Consider the following 16,108-nt stretch of genomic DNA (forward strand, 5'->3'; position numbering starts at 1 on the left):
CCCTCCTCATTGCTTGACTCGGTCGTCATCATCCCGAGGTTTTGCCAAATCCTTTTGCCACCAACCTGCAAGTCGGCTCTATTTCCATATGCCCTATGCGTGCCTCTTTCCCTGCAGATTGTCGATGGAAGACTCGCCTCAAGAGCGTTCAATCGTACGTCGGCGCGTCTGGCGGTTTAATGTCTGGCACATGCATGTGTAGTGCTGTAGCCGGTTAGGAGTGGTGAAATTACAGTGCTGACATCGCCTGCCTGCGCGGGTACTGCCGCCATTCCGAACGACAACAACAAAGCTCCTTCCCTTTCGAGAAACTCGGTGCAATGATACCCACCTCGGGCTTTTCTGGTGGGTAACCTAAATGACACTCTCACCACCAGAATCTCCATGGTAGTGTCACAAAGAAGATGGACATGATTTCAAAATGTTTAGAAATTAATATATTAAACCACGTACACACTTCCAAGTACGCATCGCTAACATGCAACACCTCGAAGATATCTCTCTACCACTGAACAAATGAAACTCTTTCTAACCACTACTTTTCTCTCCTCACCATCCAAACAAACGAAAAAGTTGCCCTATAGTCTCTGTCTATTCAGCCCTCCGCCCAAAAGGCCTAGGCCCCCCCAACCTCGGTCCGACAATCTGCCTCTTCCCTGCGCCAATACCTCCAAGTCTGTTCTGATTGTCACCACCCATGTACCCATACTGATTCACATCCCAACTTTGGCCTCCTCCTGTGCCTGCATTGGGATCTTTGGCCGCCTCCTGCAGCGCGCGTTGACTCTCCTCCCACTCCTTTTGTCTCTCTCTCTCGCGCTCCATTTCACGCTCGAGCAGAGATTTACTCGCCCATCCCGCGTTCTTAGTCTTCTGCTGTGCGGCGGCGCGACGTGAGTCTTCGCCACGTTGCTCGGAGGTCGAAGTTAGTTCGGGGGGAATGTACGTCTGCGGCTTAGGTGCTGTAGGAGGAGGGTTTGATGCAAGGTAGCGGTCCGTTCGGCTTTGCTTCTGCTGTGTGTATGTGGCTGGGTCGGGAAGCGGACGCGTCGTTGTTGGCTCTGGAAGTGGGCGGGTGGGAAGGGATGGTGGTGTGGGTTCGGGCAGGGGACGCGCGGGTTGCCGTTGTGTCTGATCCCATTGTTTGCGTAGATATTCACGGTCGTCTGCTTGCGCCCAGGATACATTACTATCTTGCGGACTTGGGGCGCGCGGTGGAGGTTGTGGACGGGCTCGACTCTTGGACCGCTCGCGCGTACGGCTCTTACTTCTCGATCGCACTTTCTTGTCTTGGAGACGTCCTTCGCGCTCGGCTTGGTATTGGCGCTCGCGCTCTTTGGCTTCTTCAAGCTGGCGTTCCAACTCTCGTATGCGTTCGCGCTCGGCGTTGGGCTCCTCGCTGCTTCCCCGTCGACTGCGCGGTGACCTGACTTGTTCGGCTTGGTACTGGCTTAGGTACTGTCCCTTGAGTCTGGCGTCGCTCCCAGCACGCTTCCGTCGCGTCTCAGCCTCTATCCGCTCTTGTTGTTCTCGTTCTTCTCGCTGGCGGAGTTCTTCATCTAACTTCCATTGGCGCTCCTGCTCTTCCCACTCGCGCTTCTGCTGGTCGAGGCGCGCTTGCTTGGCCTCTTGCTGCCTGCGTGTCTCTTCTTCCCACTTCTGCTCTTCCTCGAGGCGTATGCGTTCTTCTTCAGCCTCGCGCTCGATGCGGCGTTTGTTTTCGGCCTCCTCGGCTAGTAATCGTAGCCTCTCTTCCTCGGCCGCCTTCTCACGTCGCAGGCGCTCCTTCTCAGCCATGTTCGGCACGTGCGGACCTGCGCTCGTGATCTGCCGGCGTGCGCCGAATGCGATGCCCTGGTTGCCCTGACTCGCGCCACCCATGTAGCCGTACTGGTGAATGTTCCATGCCGGTGCTGTGCTCCCTTCGTCAACCTTCTTGCTCCAGCTACTAACTCCGCCCGGAGGTGACTTGGGGAGACCATTGGAAGTGTAGGATGCGTCTGAGCCTCCGGTACGCGCCGCACTCAGTGTCCTCTCAGCAGGCGGCCGCGCCAGGGGATTGAATGTACTAGAGCCGCTGGTATTGCTGGCTGTGCTGGGCCCTCGGCTACGTGTATAGCCGGGAGACGGCGGTGGCATGCCAGGACTTGTCATGCCTCCTCCGGTCGCTGAGGGGCTCAACGCACCAGCTCCGCCGCGCTTAGGGCCGATGGTGGTAGGAAAGTTGGAGGGATTTCTTGAATTGGCGACACGGCTGAATGCGCTGAGACATTGCAGCACCTGGGCTGGGTCTTTGGACTCGTACAGGTCGACAGTGAGGAAGCGGTCGTGTGCGGGCATGTTCAGCGGCGGCTGTTCGCAGGCTCGGAGGAAGTGGGAGATGTTCTCCATCTGTATAAAAGGCATGGCCGACTTTTTGAACCTCACGGGAGTGGGTATGGCGAGATTGACGAGTCTGTCATGGTTAGCTGGACTGGCCCGGCTGTTTGGTCACCCGCCGGGTATCACTGTACCTGCATAATACGGTCCCGTCCTTGAGCGCATCCAGCAGATCTCCCGCCGGCAGTCGCTCTCCCAGTGTGCCTTCTATCCAGCTGCGGACCTCGTTGGCCGCCTGGGGAGTATATCTGTCCATGCGCAGCTTTCGCATGTCCTGATCTAGAGACGTTACAGACGCCATGGCAGGCGGTTTGGGCGCAAATCAGGTTTGTTTGGGTTGGGCACGAGGGTGGGTGTCGTTGTTACTGTGGATGGAAGGTGCACGAGTTGCAGTAGGATATGATGTGATAATGTATATATCGCTATGTAACAAGCTCGACTGCTATGTGTTGTTGTGATGTCGAGGCATGTGTGTGTTGGTGTGTGTGGAGAAGACTTGTGGTGGTGGGGGAATGCTTGCTGGCTTGCACATGTGCTTACGCACCAGCCACCCGCGGCCAACGTCACCGCTGCGCGTCAGAGTCGCCTCCAAGCAAAAGTCTCTCCTCTGGAAATTATTCTGTGGCAACACGAGACTCAGCATGGCGGGCGCACCAGGCCCAATTCGAAGAGCATGGTACCAATGGAAGATGAAGCGCTTTCCATGGCGCAAGAAGTGGCTTGTGGGTGAGTGCCGGCCTCGACACAGGCTCGACATAGGTCTCTGGCGTATCCTTGCTTCACGCCTCTAACAACATCACAGGCTTCGATCTCCAGGGCAACACCTTCTGGGAGTTCAAGGACGCACTGCACGCACTGCGCAACCGGAGAATAGCAAAATACAGCCGTAGCACACATTATGGCGACGTGCAGATATCGCGTTTGTGCCCTCCACATGTCGTCGTGCATGGAAACTGACTGTGGCAGCGTCATGGATGCAATGGCTGCGGCATACGCGCTACGAACCGCCCACTGTCGCCGAACAACACCAGGACATGATGAGGATAGAGCGCATGAAGCAGCTTGCCGCGCAAGCGGATGCGAGATGGGCAGAAAAGCCCTCAGCGCTGGATGCGCCGGATAAGCAACAACCTGTGCAGATGCTGCAGTCGAGAGACCCGGACAGCGGCGTCACGCAGATGAATGCCGCCCAAGAGGTAAGGGACACCATAGAACCGCCTCGCCCACTCGAACAGGAAGCTGCAAGACCAGCGCCAGTAGAGCCCGAGCATTCTGCAGAGCCTCAGCAGATGCCACGCGACCCACCAGCACCGGCCGCCCAAGACGACACGCCTGCCTTTACAGCGAAGAAGAAAATGAAGAAGGAACCCAAGGACTCGCCATGGAAGCACGCGGTTCAGAGTCAAGAGTGGCAACCCCAAGGTTGGAGCCCTGCGCCGGCCAAACGACGTTGATGATGATGAAGAGATAGCGACTGTACGAATACTTGTTTCAATACTGGTAAACATCAGCAAACCATGTGTTTATATTGAAGTCTAACCAACAGCCTGTGGTTCACCGTCAGCATCGTGATTGCAGTACCACGGTTGCGAAGGACGACTAACGATCACGGCGCGCACAATGTCGGACGTGCTGTGCTCGCTTGTTCCTTGTCATGTCCCGTTGCAAAGATTATTCAGAGTCAATTCCAGGTCCATTGTTTTAAAATATGGTGTCCCTTTCGCAACATGAAGACGACACGTGCCCCCCCCAACACTCCCAACGAACTGGTTCCCTCATCGATTTCCAACTCCATGGCACTTGTTCCATCAGCCCAGATGACTTTTCAGGTGGTTGCCGCACACCTACCCATAGAACTCCTCCTCATGGTACTGAAGGAATGGATTGGTGCGCAGCGTGTCGTGGTAGGCAATGATGGTAGGTTAGATTATACCTTGTCCTACAGCAACCCCGACAACCCTAGCCTCCTTTTCACCATCCCCAAAGCCCTTCTCAAAGATTATATCCGCGAAAGAGTTCATGCCTGGTCAACAGACACCAAGGAATTTGACGACCCACAAACCTTCTACCTAAGCCATCTCCTGATATCCTTGAAAATGCCAGACAACCGTCTAGCCTCCTATGACCTATCCTCGCACCCTCTCAACCCCATATCACGGGATCCCAACCTCACACTCTCAACAACATTCCCCATCAATAACAATCACAAGCTCCGAAACATACTTTTCCCTTGCCTACCTCCTACTCACGGCTTCGAAAAGATAAAACTAGACTTCACAGCTGAACAGTACTTTGCGCTCTTCGACGTGCAGGTACCGCCATTCCACTACCGCGACGACACAGTCACAGGCGACAACCTCTACCGCGACGACCACTGCCACTCCGCTGGCCTCCTCCTCGCACACACGCATGCCCTCGAGCTGCGTTCCGGCTCAGCCTACAAGTCCAGCAACCCCTGGTACAACGTCACGGAGCCCGCATGGTGCGCCCCAAATCCAGCTTGGTCCTACGTCGAGGCTAGACTCCGCCCTCATGTCTGCGATAGCGGCATGGTTGTCGACTGGATACTCGAGTATGCGTGGTATGCTGGGTACCTTCAACGTATACGGGATATCAAGTTGAGCGGGGATGTGCAGGGATGGGTCAAGGAGAAGTGGTATGATATTTTTCGACGGCACGCTGATTACGTTGAAGCGCATCCGGGAGAGCATGTTGGTATTTTCGCTGTACATAGGCCTGATCCTATAGAGTTGGAGATGATTGGTATGACTGATGATGGCGGGGAGGATAAGGAGGACGAGGAGGACGAGGCATGGATGCCGAGAAATCACTATCCGCCGCCATGTACATGTGAGGTGGGTTGCTGGCGTCTGCAAAATGGCAAGATCGAGGAAGAGATAAAGGCGAAGACTTGGGAAGATTTTGAGCAGTATGAGACGGAGGTGGTGTGTGACTGGATGGTTGGTGTTGAGCTGGGACCTGTTGTGGACTGAGGAGCTCTTTCTTTCTGAGTTGTAGGCAGAGATGTTCTATTCTCATCCCACCACATGTAAATTCTATGCCATACCACCAAGTGACGTTCCCCATATCGTCGGAGGGGCGAATAAACTTATGTTAGAGAAGTCCAGACGAACCTACAAGTCTGCCACGCTTCCAGTACTCACTCGCATCCACCCAAAGTAACACTTTTTAATGATAATAGTCATAAGGGGTACGAAGAAAGTCGTTCTAATGTCTAGTGTAACACACAAGCCCGCAGGTAGCCAGCGTACCAGTTTTCATCGTCGGAACCATTTCCGACCATGACGTCACAATTCAGTCCATCAACCGACCAACACCTTTCATAACCTAGATAACACTGCGACCACAACTATCACCATCACAAGACATAGCAACACGCATCTCTTTCTGCACCGGATTTCCCCAGCTTTTGACAAATACCGGCAGAAATACTGCCCCTGCCGAGTTGTGCGTCAATGATCGTCCCGCGTGGGTCTAGAGGCTGTCGATCTGGTGTCATTCGTCCGAGTAGTGGCTGATCATCATGAGTCGCAGCCTCTTCCGTCGTTGGACCACGTCGACTACGCGGGACTATGTTGTGACTACGCCAGCGACGTGACGCTATGAAAAAGGCTCCGAGGCATCTTCTCCAGAACTAGGGGGAGGAGAGAGGGGTCAACGAGTTTCGGGCAATGGTTGTTGGACCATTGGTGCCAAAACCTTGGAATGTCTTAAGGACAGGATGGTGGCACCCTTTGGTGGTGGGTTGTGCACTTGCATCTCGTTTCCGCTCGAGACATTGTTGTTATTTGAGTGAAAGGAAAATATACGCTCGTTCTTCAAAATGCGTTCTACATTCGCCATCTCATTGCTCGCTGGAGTTGTTGTATCAGCAGAAGGCCTCCTAGATCTTCCACTCGACATCGCCGGTTTACTTGCTTCGCTCGGCCCAGCGCCTCCAACGGACCCTCGGTGGACAGACTGGCATCCAGCAGGAAGCAGCGATGGTACATACACCCCTGCTATCCACGTTCTCCACCAATTTCACTAACGATCCTAACCCCAACAGTACGCTCTCCCTGCCCAGCCCTAAACAGCCTTGCCAACCACGACTTCATCCACCGCGACGGCCGCAACATGACCATCCCGCACCTCATCTCCGGCCTCGCTGCAGGCCTCAACATCGGCGCCGACTTCACCACTGCCATCAGCGGCGCCGGCTTGCTCTCCTCTCCCAATCCGCTCGGCGGCTCCTTCGACCTCGATGACTTGAGCCAGCATAACTTCCCCATTGAGCACGACGCCAGCATGTCGCGTCAAGACGCCGCATTGGGTAACCCACAGCCATTTTACAATCCAAACTGGCAGCAGTACATTTCCTTTTTCGACGGCAAGGACCAAACAGATGTGCCTACGGCCGCCAAGGCAAAGTACGCCAGGACGCAAGATAGTCAGAAGCGGAATCCAGAATTCGTGTATGGGTTGCGAGAAGCGGTGTTTAGTTATGGCGAGAATGCGCTTTATTTGCAGACTATGGGGTCTGATCCGTTGTCAGGAAAGGCCAAGGTAGAGTATGTGAGGAGCTTGTTTGAGCAGGAAAAGTTGCCGTTTGAGCTGGGTTGGAGGCCGAGTGTTCTGCCTATTACGCTGCCTAGTTTGGGAGCCATGGTTGTGGAGTTGCAGGCGAGCAGCCCGGAGCCTCTGCTTGAGGGCGCGAAGATTGTGGCGGACTCGTACAAGGATGTTTTTATTGCTGTGGCTGGTGGGTCGAATATTCTGGGGAATCTTACTGCGGGAATCAGTGAGGCGTTGGGTTTGTGAGGGCGTACGGGGTAAGGTATAGGATTGTGTTGATGGTAACAGAGGGGAACATGTCTAGTTTCCATCGTTGTTATCACCTTGTTTCTATTCTAATCGAGTCATCGCCATGTTCGAACTTCGTCTCTATTTCTCAACACCGTCAATCCTCATTCTCCGATTCTAGACAGGCGCGTATGCGATAAGTTCTAAAGACCAAGCCGTGATCGTCCACTTGCAACGTTGTATCCACAGCCTTGATTGCATCACCCCGGACTACTCTTGAATCTTCCCTCATCCCTTCTCCCGCTCACTCGCTTCTTCACGGTCTAGTCTACAACCCTCAAACGACTCTTAAATATTCCTCTGTCAAGGCCATGGTGTTCAACCCGCATGTCACAATCTCCAGTCACTCAGATAGTCTCCTCCATTGCTTAAAAGCTGCAGTGGACGCAAATATGGTGTTGGAGGTGGTCGAGAAGGCACCTCATTGGATGCTTGTCCTGGAAGCTGTATGCACTGCTCCGTATAAAGCTCTCCATGCAGAATATTCAGCTCAGGGATATAAAACTCAAGAAATTGTTGCTCCTGGTGCCACTGTAGTGCTTGAGTTTGCGGCAGACTCCGGTAGCGTGGTGCGTAATGGCCCTCCATGTACTGACGGTGGTAGACATGAGCGTAGATTTGCCAAGTATCCTGCTGGTTCTGCTGATACTGGTGGATATCTTGCTGTATCCAGGTTACTTCAGACGTCTCATATCCGGCAGTATTTATCGGTTCATTGACGGTAGACGGTTCGACTAGTTCCTCGAGGTCAGCAGCTATATTATGTTTGCGTTGCGGCTACGGTTCGTAGAGGGGTGGATCAGCATCATACGAGTTGTAGTATACTCCGGCTTCCAGGAAATCTGTATGCGTGCCAACTGGGCTGACTTCAACGGGTGTACAGAGCTTTGTATCCTGAATTAAAGATCTACCTTTTGCGACGTCAGGCAACAGCTCGGTTTGCGTCACGGATTCCTCCTGTGAAATATGCGATGGACATTCGCTGAACGTCCCGAAAAGTAAACAGCTGATATATTGTTCGATGCTCGACCCAGCGTTGGGAAAGTAGCGGGCGCGAAAGCCAGGATGCTGCCGCCAGAACCTCCCCGTTTTGGACGCCTTTTCTCTCAGGTCCCACTTTTCTCTTCGTTTCAGGTTTTTGAACCACCTTTCGACGTCCTTTTTCGGCGATTTGGCAAGCATCTCCAAGAAATTCTCATGGTCGTAGGCCGCATGGAAGTCTTCCTGGCTAAAGTAGTCTGGTGGTTCTGGGTAATGCTCCTCGAACGGCGTTGAGAGCTCACCCTGTGATATGCGAGCGTCGATTTCGTTCATGATACCTTTTATCGCGGTTCTTTGAGAGGCATGATAATTCTGTAAACGTATAGCATTCTGATCGGTATCAGGATCAGTTGCATCGCCTCTGATAATCCCAGATCCTGATAGAGGACCACGAAGCTGAAAATTTGACAACACGGATGTCATATAAGGCATATTTAAACCGAAGTGGGTCATTTTCTCAAGAGTATGAGTGAGGTAGAGGTGCGGGTAGCAGAGGTAGAATTCAGCTTGCGAAATGTAGTCAGGATGTAAAGTTGTGCGGACCTTGAGCCGGAAGCGTCAAATGCGGGATGGAAATCCCAATAGAGATTGAATTTCACCATCGGTGCTGAAAATCGTTTTATACACATAGCGCGTACAGAGGATAATCCGCTTCTCTTCCCACAGTTCAGTTGCGATCCATGAACCAATGAAGGGTAGTCTTTTGAACTTCTTCTATGAAGCGAGGATTCTACCATGGAACAATTGTACTGTGAACCGGTCCTGGTACCCATAGTGGGCAGATAACCGAATCGTAAGCTTTTAAACGTCACCTGAATAAGGAAGAAAATAACGTGGTACATTTAGGTGAGGCTAGAAACTATGGGTCGAGGTGCGATTCACAACGGACTTGTAGAGCTGACGACAAATGATGACGCCACGTTTGGATATCTCATAGATCAGAACGGAATCTTCGGTCATGCGCATCGGCAACGATGCGATACTCTTAAATGCGGCGACACTGCCTGGGAAAACCTCGAAACTTTCACATGGTGGTCAACGGCTCTACCTAGAGTTCACGAAAGAATTTGAGAGAACCGTTGATTTCGTAAATATGAAGCGAGACTTATGTTCTACGCAAGTATTGGCACAGCCAACGACAAGAAACACTCAATCCAGTTTCACACAGTCTGACTACAGAGTCCGGTCTCGCTTCGCCAGGTGCGTGATTTATCTTCGATCGCCACCTGTCCTTTTGTGTTTTCAGAGAGCCAGCCAAGGCACGCTGAGATGGATGGCTGGATAACTCGTTTCCCGAACGTCATCTCGTCCTTTACAAAGAGGACCATGAAATTGATGTCCCATACATAAACTGCCGGTATAAGCCTACACCGTATCCTGTCGATCTGGTCCTGCGCATACGAAGCCGTGTGTTCCTTCATCTCTGCTATTCCACTCTTGAGATGAATCTGTTTGCTGCTTTCATCGCACTCCGCAACCGCTAGTCGCAATTCCGGGTATCCGATCGCTTTCCAGACACCCCTCGAGAAGTCTGGGCAGCCCAGCATGCTTTGTTCCAGTTCGTAAAGTTCGCGTACTTCTTCGATGAGACCTTCCTCCACCATCTGATCTACCCGTTTGTCCAGCCGAGGTTTCAAAAGCGACATGTCAGAATCGAGAAAGATGACCGATAGATCGCTGCGCTGGATGAAAGGGTGCGAGAGGAGGGGCTCCGTCAACGAGATGGATCCACCGACCAGCAGAGGGATCTTGCCGCCGTCCTGGATTCGCTGGATTCTTAAGATAGCAAGGTCAACAAAGGCAGATGGTTCTTGGTCGGGCTGCAGATAGTCTATCAGATGGTGCTTGACACCGTCCATTTCCTGGGTAGTAGGCTTTGCCGTCATAATACCCCCATGTCGATATGTTTGCAGACTGTCCACGGAGATGACCTCGCCGTTCATGGCTTTAGCGAGTGCGATTCCAAGCTTCGTCTTCCCAACGCCTGTGGGACCGACAATCGCAATGATGGGTCTGCCACCCATGGTATAGATGGTTCAGATACAGAGAAATTGGATGAGATGTGTATGATGCGGTAGAACTTGCGAAGAGAAGAAAGTTTGATAAATTTGAAGTGATTAGGAGAATGATGCGCGATGAGGAAGTTTCTTAAATAGGGGAGTTGCAGCTCATGGAGTTCAGACAAGTCGGCTCGATATGATGTCACACATCAGGCCAGGAAGATGCATGCAAAAATGATTCTAGACTCATGCTTTGTAGAATATGTCCTGTGTATCACTTTCAAGATAAAGTTGATTCAGATTGGACGTGTTGATGCTGAGGCAGGGCAACACAACGCCGTCAACTAACTCAATATAGTGATCTGAGTGCTGATTTATTCCCCAAATACCCAGTGTTGTATCATCGTAGCTGTAATCACCGAAAAGCTCTTGCTGGAACCTTTTCCATGGATCGCATGCTTGAGGTATTGTCGTGGACTTCCCTTGCCAGGCAAACCCTTCTTAGGATAAACTCAACTCTCTTGTCGCCCCGTGAAGATGTGATACTAAAACTTACCATTGTTTCGTGTTGCACAAATGAAATGCTACGTCACCTACAGAGATCAGAGTGAGATATGTTTAAGGCCGATCCCAGTAGTACCTGAGTACTTTTGTTTCATGCCTAACTCCAAGAGGTAAAAGAAGCTTGAAGAAGAGACCGATTAGCATCTCGCTTTGATTACGGCTAGACCAGTGAACCGAGAGGTACTACAGGAATGCGAAGGCCTCTTACTTGGAGACTGGAATACACAGTAGTGTTACCAAGATATCGGTGTTGCCGGAATATGGAAAGCTTTTAACAACCGAATCGCACGATCTGCTGCTAGACAAGAACAATCCGGCGATCATGAAGCATGGGCCAAGCCTCCTGTTTCGGGCTTGCAATGTCTTGTTGGCAGCGGCGAGTGTTGATTTAAACCATTTACCCGTAGAGCCGAACCTTATTTACAGCTTCAGGCTCATACTTGGCGTGAATTGGCACGATGGTGCCAAGGCACAACATCTTCCTAGTACTGAAATAGCGTACAGGGCAGTGCCGTAAGCAGGGAAGCCTAACTTTAGCGAGGGGTAGCACAGAACCTAGGTTAAAAAAGGAAGATGTGTAAGACAGTACTTTATGGGGTGCAGTTTGACTAGTAGACCACCCTTGTTGTCCTTCAGCTTATGGGGAGAAATTGCTACGATAATCTGCTTAGTGTAACATGTATAAATAATGCAAGACGAACTCCAAAAGACAGTATCATCACTCGACTGTCTTACGGCTCGACCATCCTATCTCTTGTTCTGCTTAGGACTATCTCGGTGCTCAAACAAGAATCAGTAAACCATGGGGGTGGCGCAAGTACACACAGAGCCAACAAATGGCACGGGTTCAAAACCATTTACACTGTGTGTGTTCTGTGGTATGTCCCTATGAGCACGTAGGAGTGAACGCGTACTGATCAATGGCAGGATCAAGTGAAGGAAACAATCCCAGATTCCGCGATGCTGCCAGAGCGCTAGCAAAATTGATGGCGAAGAGATCATGGTCACTAGTGTACGGGGGCGGGACCATAGGGCTGATGGGAGTACTTGCTGGAGAGGTAGTGACTTTGCAGGGGCCTGATGCGGTGCACGGCATTATTCCACGGGCGCTTCTGCAAGGCGGATCGGCGCCGGCGTTTGACCAGTTCGGGCGCACAACAGTGGTGGCTAGCATGCACGAGCGAAAGCGGATGATGGCAGAGGAGGCAGATGCCTTCGTGGCATTACCTGGTGGGTTCGGAATGCTTGAGGAGTTACTCGAAATGACGACATGGAGTCAGCTGGGTATTCATGCGAAACCAGTGGTTGTATTCAACGTATCCGGCTTTTTCGACGGTGTGTTCGAGTGGATGCAGACTGCGATCAGGTTCGGGTTCATCTCTGACGCTCAACTGGGGTTGATTGGACAGGCACGCACAGTCGAGGAGTTGGCGACGATTGTTACCATCCGAGATGTTGCTCCGGGACGATATACGTTCCTGGACTGGTCGTAGGACCGTTACCACAGCGGTAGCCGGACGAAAGGGACCATTATAGATCCGGAGACTGTAAACAATGCTTAGCGTTGGTATTGTAGTATCTAGAGGTCAAAAGACAGCCAAAATTTCCGAGTACACAAGCGTGCAACACCACTCGCTTTGATGGTTTCTATCCCGAGGGGAAATGTGGACTGTATTTGGTTGCAAGTTCAGTGGTCGCTTCACTCCGGGATTGGTGATGCAGTGTTCGTCGACATAGGCTCTACCATAGCGTAGCAGTATGTACGGGTAGGTAGAGCGTCCTGCTATGTTTCTCATCTTCGGGCGTCGGTCGAATCTCGAATCAGGCGTGCTGAGTGCAAATTCAGAAACGAAGTAACTCTCTAGACTGCGAGAAGCGCTAGCCCGGTCATCAAAGTGGCGGCCTGATATTAAGACAACGCAAGTACGCTAATTGCATGTTGTAGGGTCCATCAATCATGTTACTGCCCCCTACTACATCACAAACGAGCGCAAAGCCGCCATGATATCCATTGCGAGCTGTCTGGTCACAGTGACGTGCAACACAACCATCCATCTTCACAATTCCTCATGGGACATCTGACGGAATTAAAGACGCAAGAAGCTGACTTCAAGTCAGGGCTCGTTTCCGCACACCCCTGTGACGATTACTGACATATAGCCTCAGAGATCGAGTAAGAAAAACTTTCTCCCACATAGGGTCTTTCCTCATTCCGGTTTCGTAGTTCATAGAGCCATGAACATATGCGTCTCCAAGTAGTTCAAAGGTTCGATGGTTGCTAAAGCATCGCATCTTGTGCCCCGTCTCGTGCCCCGTCGACACAAGTACCTCAAGCTCTTCACCGTGACAGATACTGTTTCTTGCTACTCGCCGAAGAAACAGAGGCACTCTGCTTCCCAACAAGACAAAGACCCAATCCCCGTTGGTGAGCGTGTCGGGTCTAACCCCCCATTTAATCCTTAGAAGTAATGAAATATTTCCTACCCTTACTGGCGCATTCGACAGCATAGTGAAAGGCGTTTCTGTCCTCATTCCGCTCGCCCATCTGGAAGGTTTCTCGCAGACCCCCATTCTTGGTAGTGCGGCGCCAGGTATCAAGCAGCGGATCGCTCCAACTCACATAGCTTGATCTTCCTGCAGATGTGGATCTTTGAAAGGTTCTTCCTGCCTCATCTTGCGTCGAGTAGAGTATATCGGCATAAAGCGTCCTCTAGGATGTATCCAGTCGACTCCCGCCTGATATGTAGTCCTCAGTTGTATCTACTCCAACTTGTCGTCTCCACTTGGATGTTGTAAGACGCATATGGTTGATTTGACCTTCTAACGGATTCTCGTCATGCCACTGTATTTGATCGATGCAAAACCCCTGAACCTCCAATAGTGATCTGTTTTGTAACCGGACAAGATCTCGCGAACGACCCGAGGCATCATACAATGTGAGTCGAGACAGTCTTTCGGGCTCATGAGGTTGTGGAGAGGCGTTCCAATCCGTAATCCAAGATGCGTATCTCTTTAGGTCCCCAGTGGCTTGATGAGTCCCCGCGAGAACATCCAAACTGCCCGAGCTTTTGATTATATTCTTGGTAACTTTGAACCAGACTTCTCCTGGCTGGAGGGTGTAATCGGCCCGTAATGGTCCATTTGGTCCCCAGTGGCGAACGAGGTCTAGTAGAGCGAATACTTTATGCCTCTCGTCTGATGCCTTTCTGGAGCGAAACTTGCGCAAAAGGCTAAGAAGCGAAGTTGGTTGGTACTGCAGCCACTCTTGCCTCGTAGAATCAATGCTGATAACGATGCGATGGAAGTTCGCTAACGGGTCTCGAGTACGGTGAATCATTGTGGAGTCGAGATTATCCTTAAGACGGCTCCGAATGTAGTTCGTGGCAGCATGCGAGAACATTGTCCAAGGCGTTGAGATGTTGCTGTAGCGGATTGTTGCCTTTTGCGCAACTACTGTTTCCTGTACCACCCAGGTCCTGTGCCACTAGATATGGCGACAACTTGTTAGCGAAACTCATACATTATGAACTAAGACTAGAATGCATGGAAATTAAGGAAAATACTCATTACCCACGTTTCACCCATCAACGCCTTGATTCCTGACAGAACGTCTGTTGTTAGATGCAGGTCCTTTAAGAAGTGTATGTCTACTGGTGTCATGCCCTGCGATAAAAGGTGGATGGTACAGAAGGCTCCATATACTTCCTCCGCACTGGTAGACAAAAACATAGAAGTATTTTCGAACGCCTGAGAATACGGATCTACCTTTGCTGAATCCCTCTCATCATCCTACCACTCTATAACGCGAGCTCTTTTCGTGAGCTTCGGTGGTTGCTGACCCTGACTCCGCCCCCGTTTTTCATATGGGTAATTCTTGCTGCCTTCCCCCAGCCAGATGACCACTTCGCGGCTCTTCTCGTAAATATCTCTCATCATCGCAACCTGCAATGATCGTTCCACAATATCTTGCTGGTTTATGCACAGAAATTCAACCCAGATAACGACCGGGACTTGAACATTACGCAACTGCCTTGAAGCATGGAAAAGATTGGCGCTGATCTCTACATCCACATCATTGCATGATATCGTTGCATCAGGTTCCTTCTAGTCCAAACGCCACGCATATGAAAGGGCCTTGTAAGGCATTATCGTCCCCAACGAAATTTCGAAAATTTCGCAGACTATGTCTTCATCCCAACCCCCAGAAAGAACCTTCACCAGCCGTATCACACCCGATTCAGGGAGAGCAGAATACAAGGCTTCATTGCGACAGCCCACGCTCTGTACCAGGCTCCGACCGATACCCCAAGTGTACATATCGCAGGCGTCCTTCATCTGGAATGATAATTGAATTGATAATTACGCTGACAGTTCAGGCTCTATCGGTCGCGATGTGCTCGAGAAGTACGAGGACGTGGTGGGTCGGATGGAGGGATCGACGGCGGGTTCGCGAAGCTGGAGGGCGGTGCGACCCTTTCTCTCTAAGGCATAGAGCGCTTGCGCTAGATGTAGCCATACATTTCAATGTGTCTCGTAGTCGTACAATGGCTGCCTCGGAAGCTGATTGCGGTTTCGATGCGGAGTGTGTTCGTTGACATGATCTATACACCAGGGCCTCCAGCCTCGCTCTGCCCTCAGTCCCAGCCAGTCTGCCGGTGTCCTGAAACACTTGGCATAGGCGCTGTACAACCACATAGCCACTTATCCAGCGTTAGTGCTTGTCGCAACAATGCGCAGCGAAGCCACGTTGGAGTTTGAACGTGTGTTGATGACGTCATGCGAGCGAGCGCCCGCATCACCCGTCGCTGGAGGTTCAGTGATCCAAACACATACTCTCCATGCTTACAGCGCCCCTGTGGTCACGAAAGAATCACCGTGCCGTAATGACTGCAGCGATCAGGTCACTTTTCTATTTGCGCTGCGCAGCTTCAGAAGTTCACTTGATGCATATCGTGGGCAAGGCTTCCATGAGTCCTGCAGTCTGCTTTCACGGTTCGCTGGATCTCCATAATGCCCAGAATGTTTGTTGTCGCATCCTTCCGGCGGGATAGTGCGTCCCCATGTCAGCTCATTCAACGCATGCGTCAAGCTATGCAGATGGCGCCGCCACAGAAGCCTGGATGCAAAGGAAAACAACCCATGTCTCGCCGCATGGGTATTTGCTTAAATAGCTCATGTCCAACGTAAAGTGCTGCTGTACATGGCTTCTACGCAACTAGGCTTGTCCGCCTCTTCAGCTCTGGAAAGGAATAGCCCGCACG

At 51.5% G+C, this 16,108-nt stretch overlaps 5 protein-coding genes across 5 annotated transcripts; 3 read left to right on the forward strand and 2 right to left on the reverse strand.

The window, feature by feature from the left end:
- Positions 1–591: 591 nt before the first annotated feature.
- Positions 592–2,680, reverse strand: GT037_008168 (uncharacterized protein; the record flags this gene model as incomplete). Its single annotated transcript, XM_038933215.1, has 2 exons — positions 592–2,455; positions 2,514–2,680. The coding sequence occupies 2 exons, from the start codon at positions 2,678–2,680 to the stop codon at positions 592–594; spliced, it is 2,031 nt and encodes a 676-aa protein (XP_038783880.1).
- Positions 2,681–3,020: 340 nt separating this feature from the next.
- GT037_008169 (uncharacterized protein) lies at positions 3,021–5,372 on the forward strand (the record flags this gene model as incomplete). Its single annotated transcript, XM_038933216.1, has 4 exons — positions 3,021–3,105; positions 3,182–3,298; positions 3,346–3,780; positions 4,234–5,372. The coding sequence occupies 4 exons, from the start codon at positions 3,021–3,023 to the stop codon at positions 5,370–5,372; spliced, it is 1,776 nt and encodes a 591-aa protein (XP_038783881.1).
- An 851-nt stretch (positions 5,373–6,223) lies between these two features.
- On the forward strand, positions 6,224–7,200 carry GT037_008170 (uncharacterized protein; the record flags this gene model as incomplete). Its single annotated transcript, XM_038933217.1, has 2 exons — positions 6,224–6,386; positions 6,449–7,200. The coding sequence occupies 2 exons, from the start codon at positions 6,224–6,226 to the stop codon at positions 7,198–7,200; spliced, it is 915 nt and encodes a 304-aa protein (XP_038783882.1).
- Positions 7,201–8,019: 819 nt separating this feature from the next.
- Positions 8,020–10,307, reverse strand: GT037_008171 (uncharacterized protein; the record flags this gene model as incomplete). The annotated part of the gene is made up of 2 exons (XM_038933218.1): positions 8,020–8,561; positions 9,653–10,307. The coding sequence occupies 2 exons, from the start codon at positions 10,305–10,307 to the stop codon at positions 8,020–8,022; spliced, it is 1,197 nt and encodes a 398-aa protein (XP_038783883.1).
- Positions 10,308–11,649: 1,342 nt separating this feature from the next.
- On the forward strand, positions 11,650–12,340 carry GT037_008172 (uncharacterized protein; the record flags this gene model as incomplete). Its single annotated transcript, XM_038933219.1, has 2 exons — positions 11,650–11,725; positions 11,775–12,340. 2 exons carry the CDS (start codon positions 11,650–11,652, stop codon positions 12,338–12,340), a joined length of 642 nt encoding a protein of 213 aa, XP_038783884.1.
- Between the last annotated feature and the right edge of the window lie 3,768 nt (positions 12,341–16,108).

This window comes from Alternaria burnsii (assembly GCF_013036055.1).
Source record: "Alternaria burnsii strain CBS107.38 chromosome Unknown 753, whole genome shotgun sequence".
Taxonomy (NCBI): Eukaryota; Fungi; Ascomycota; class Dothideomycetes; order Pleosporales; family Pleosporaceae; genus Alternaria; species Alternaria burnsii.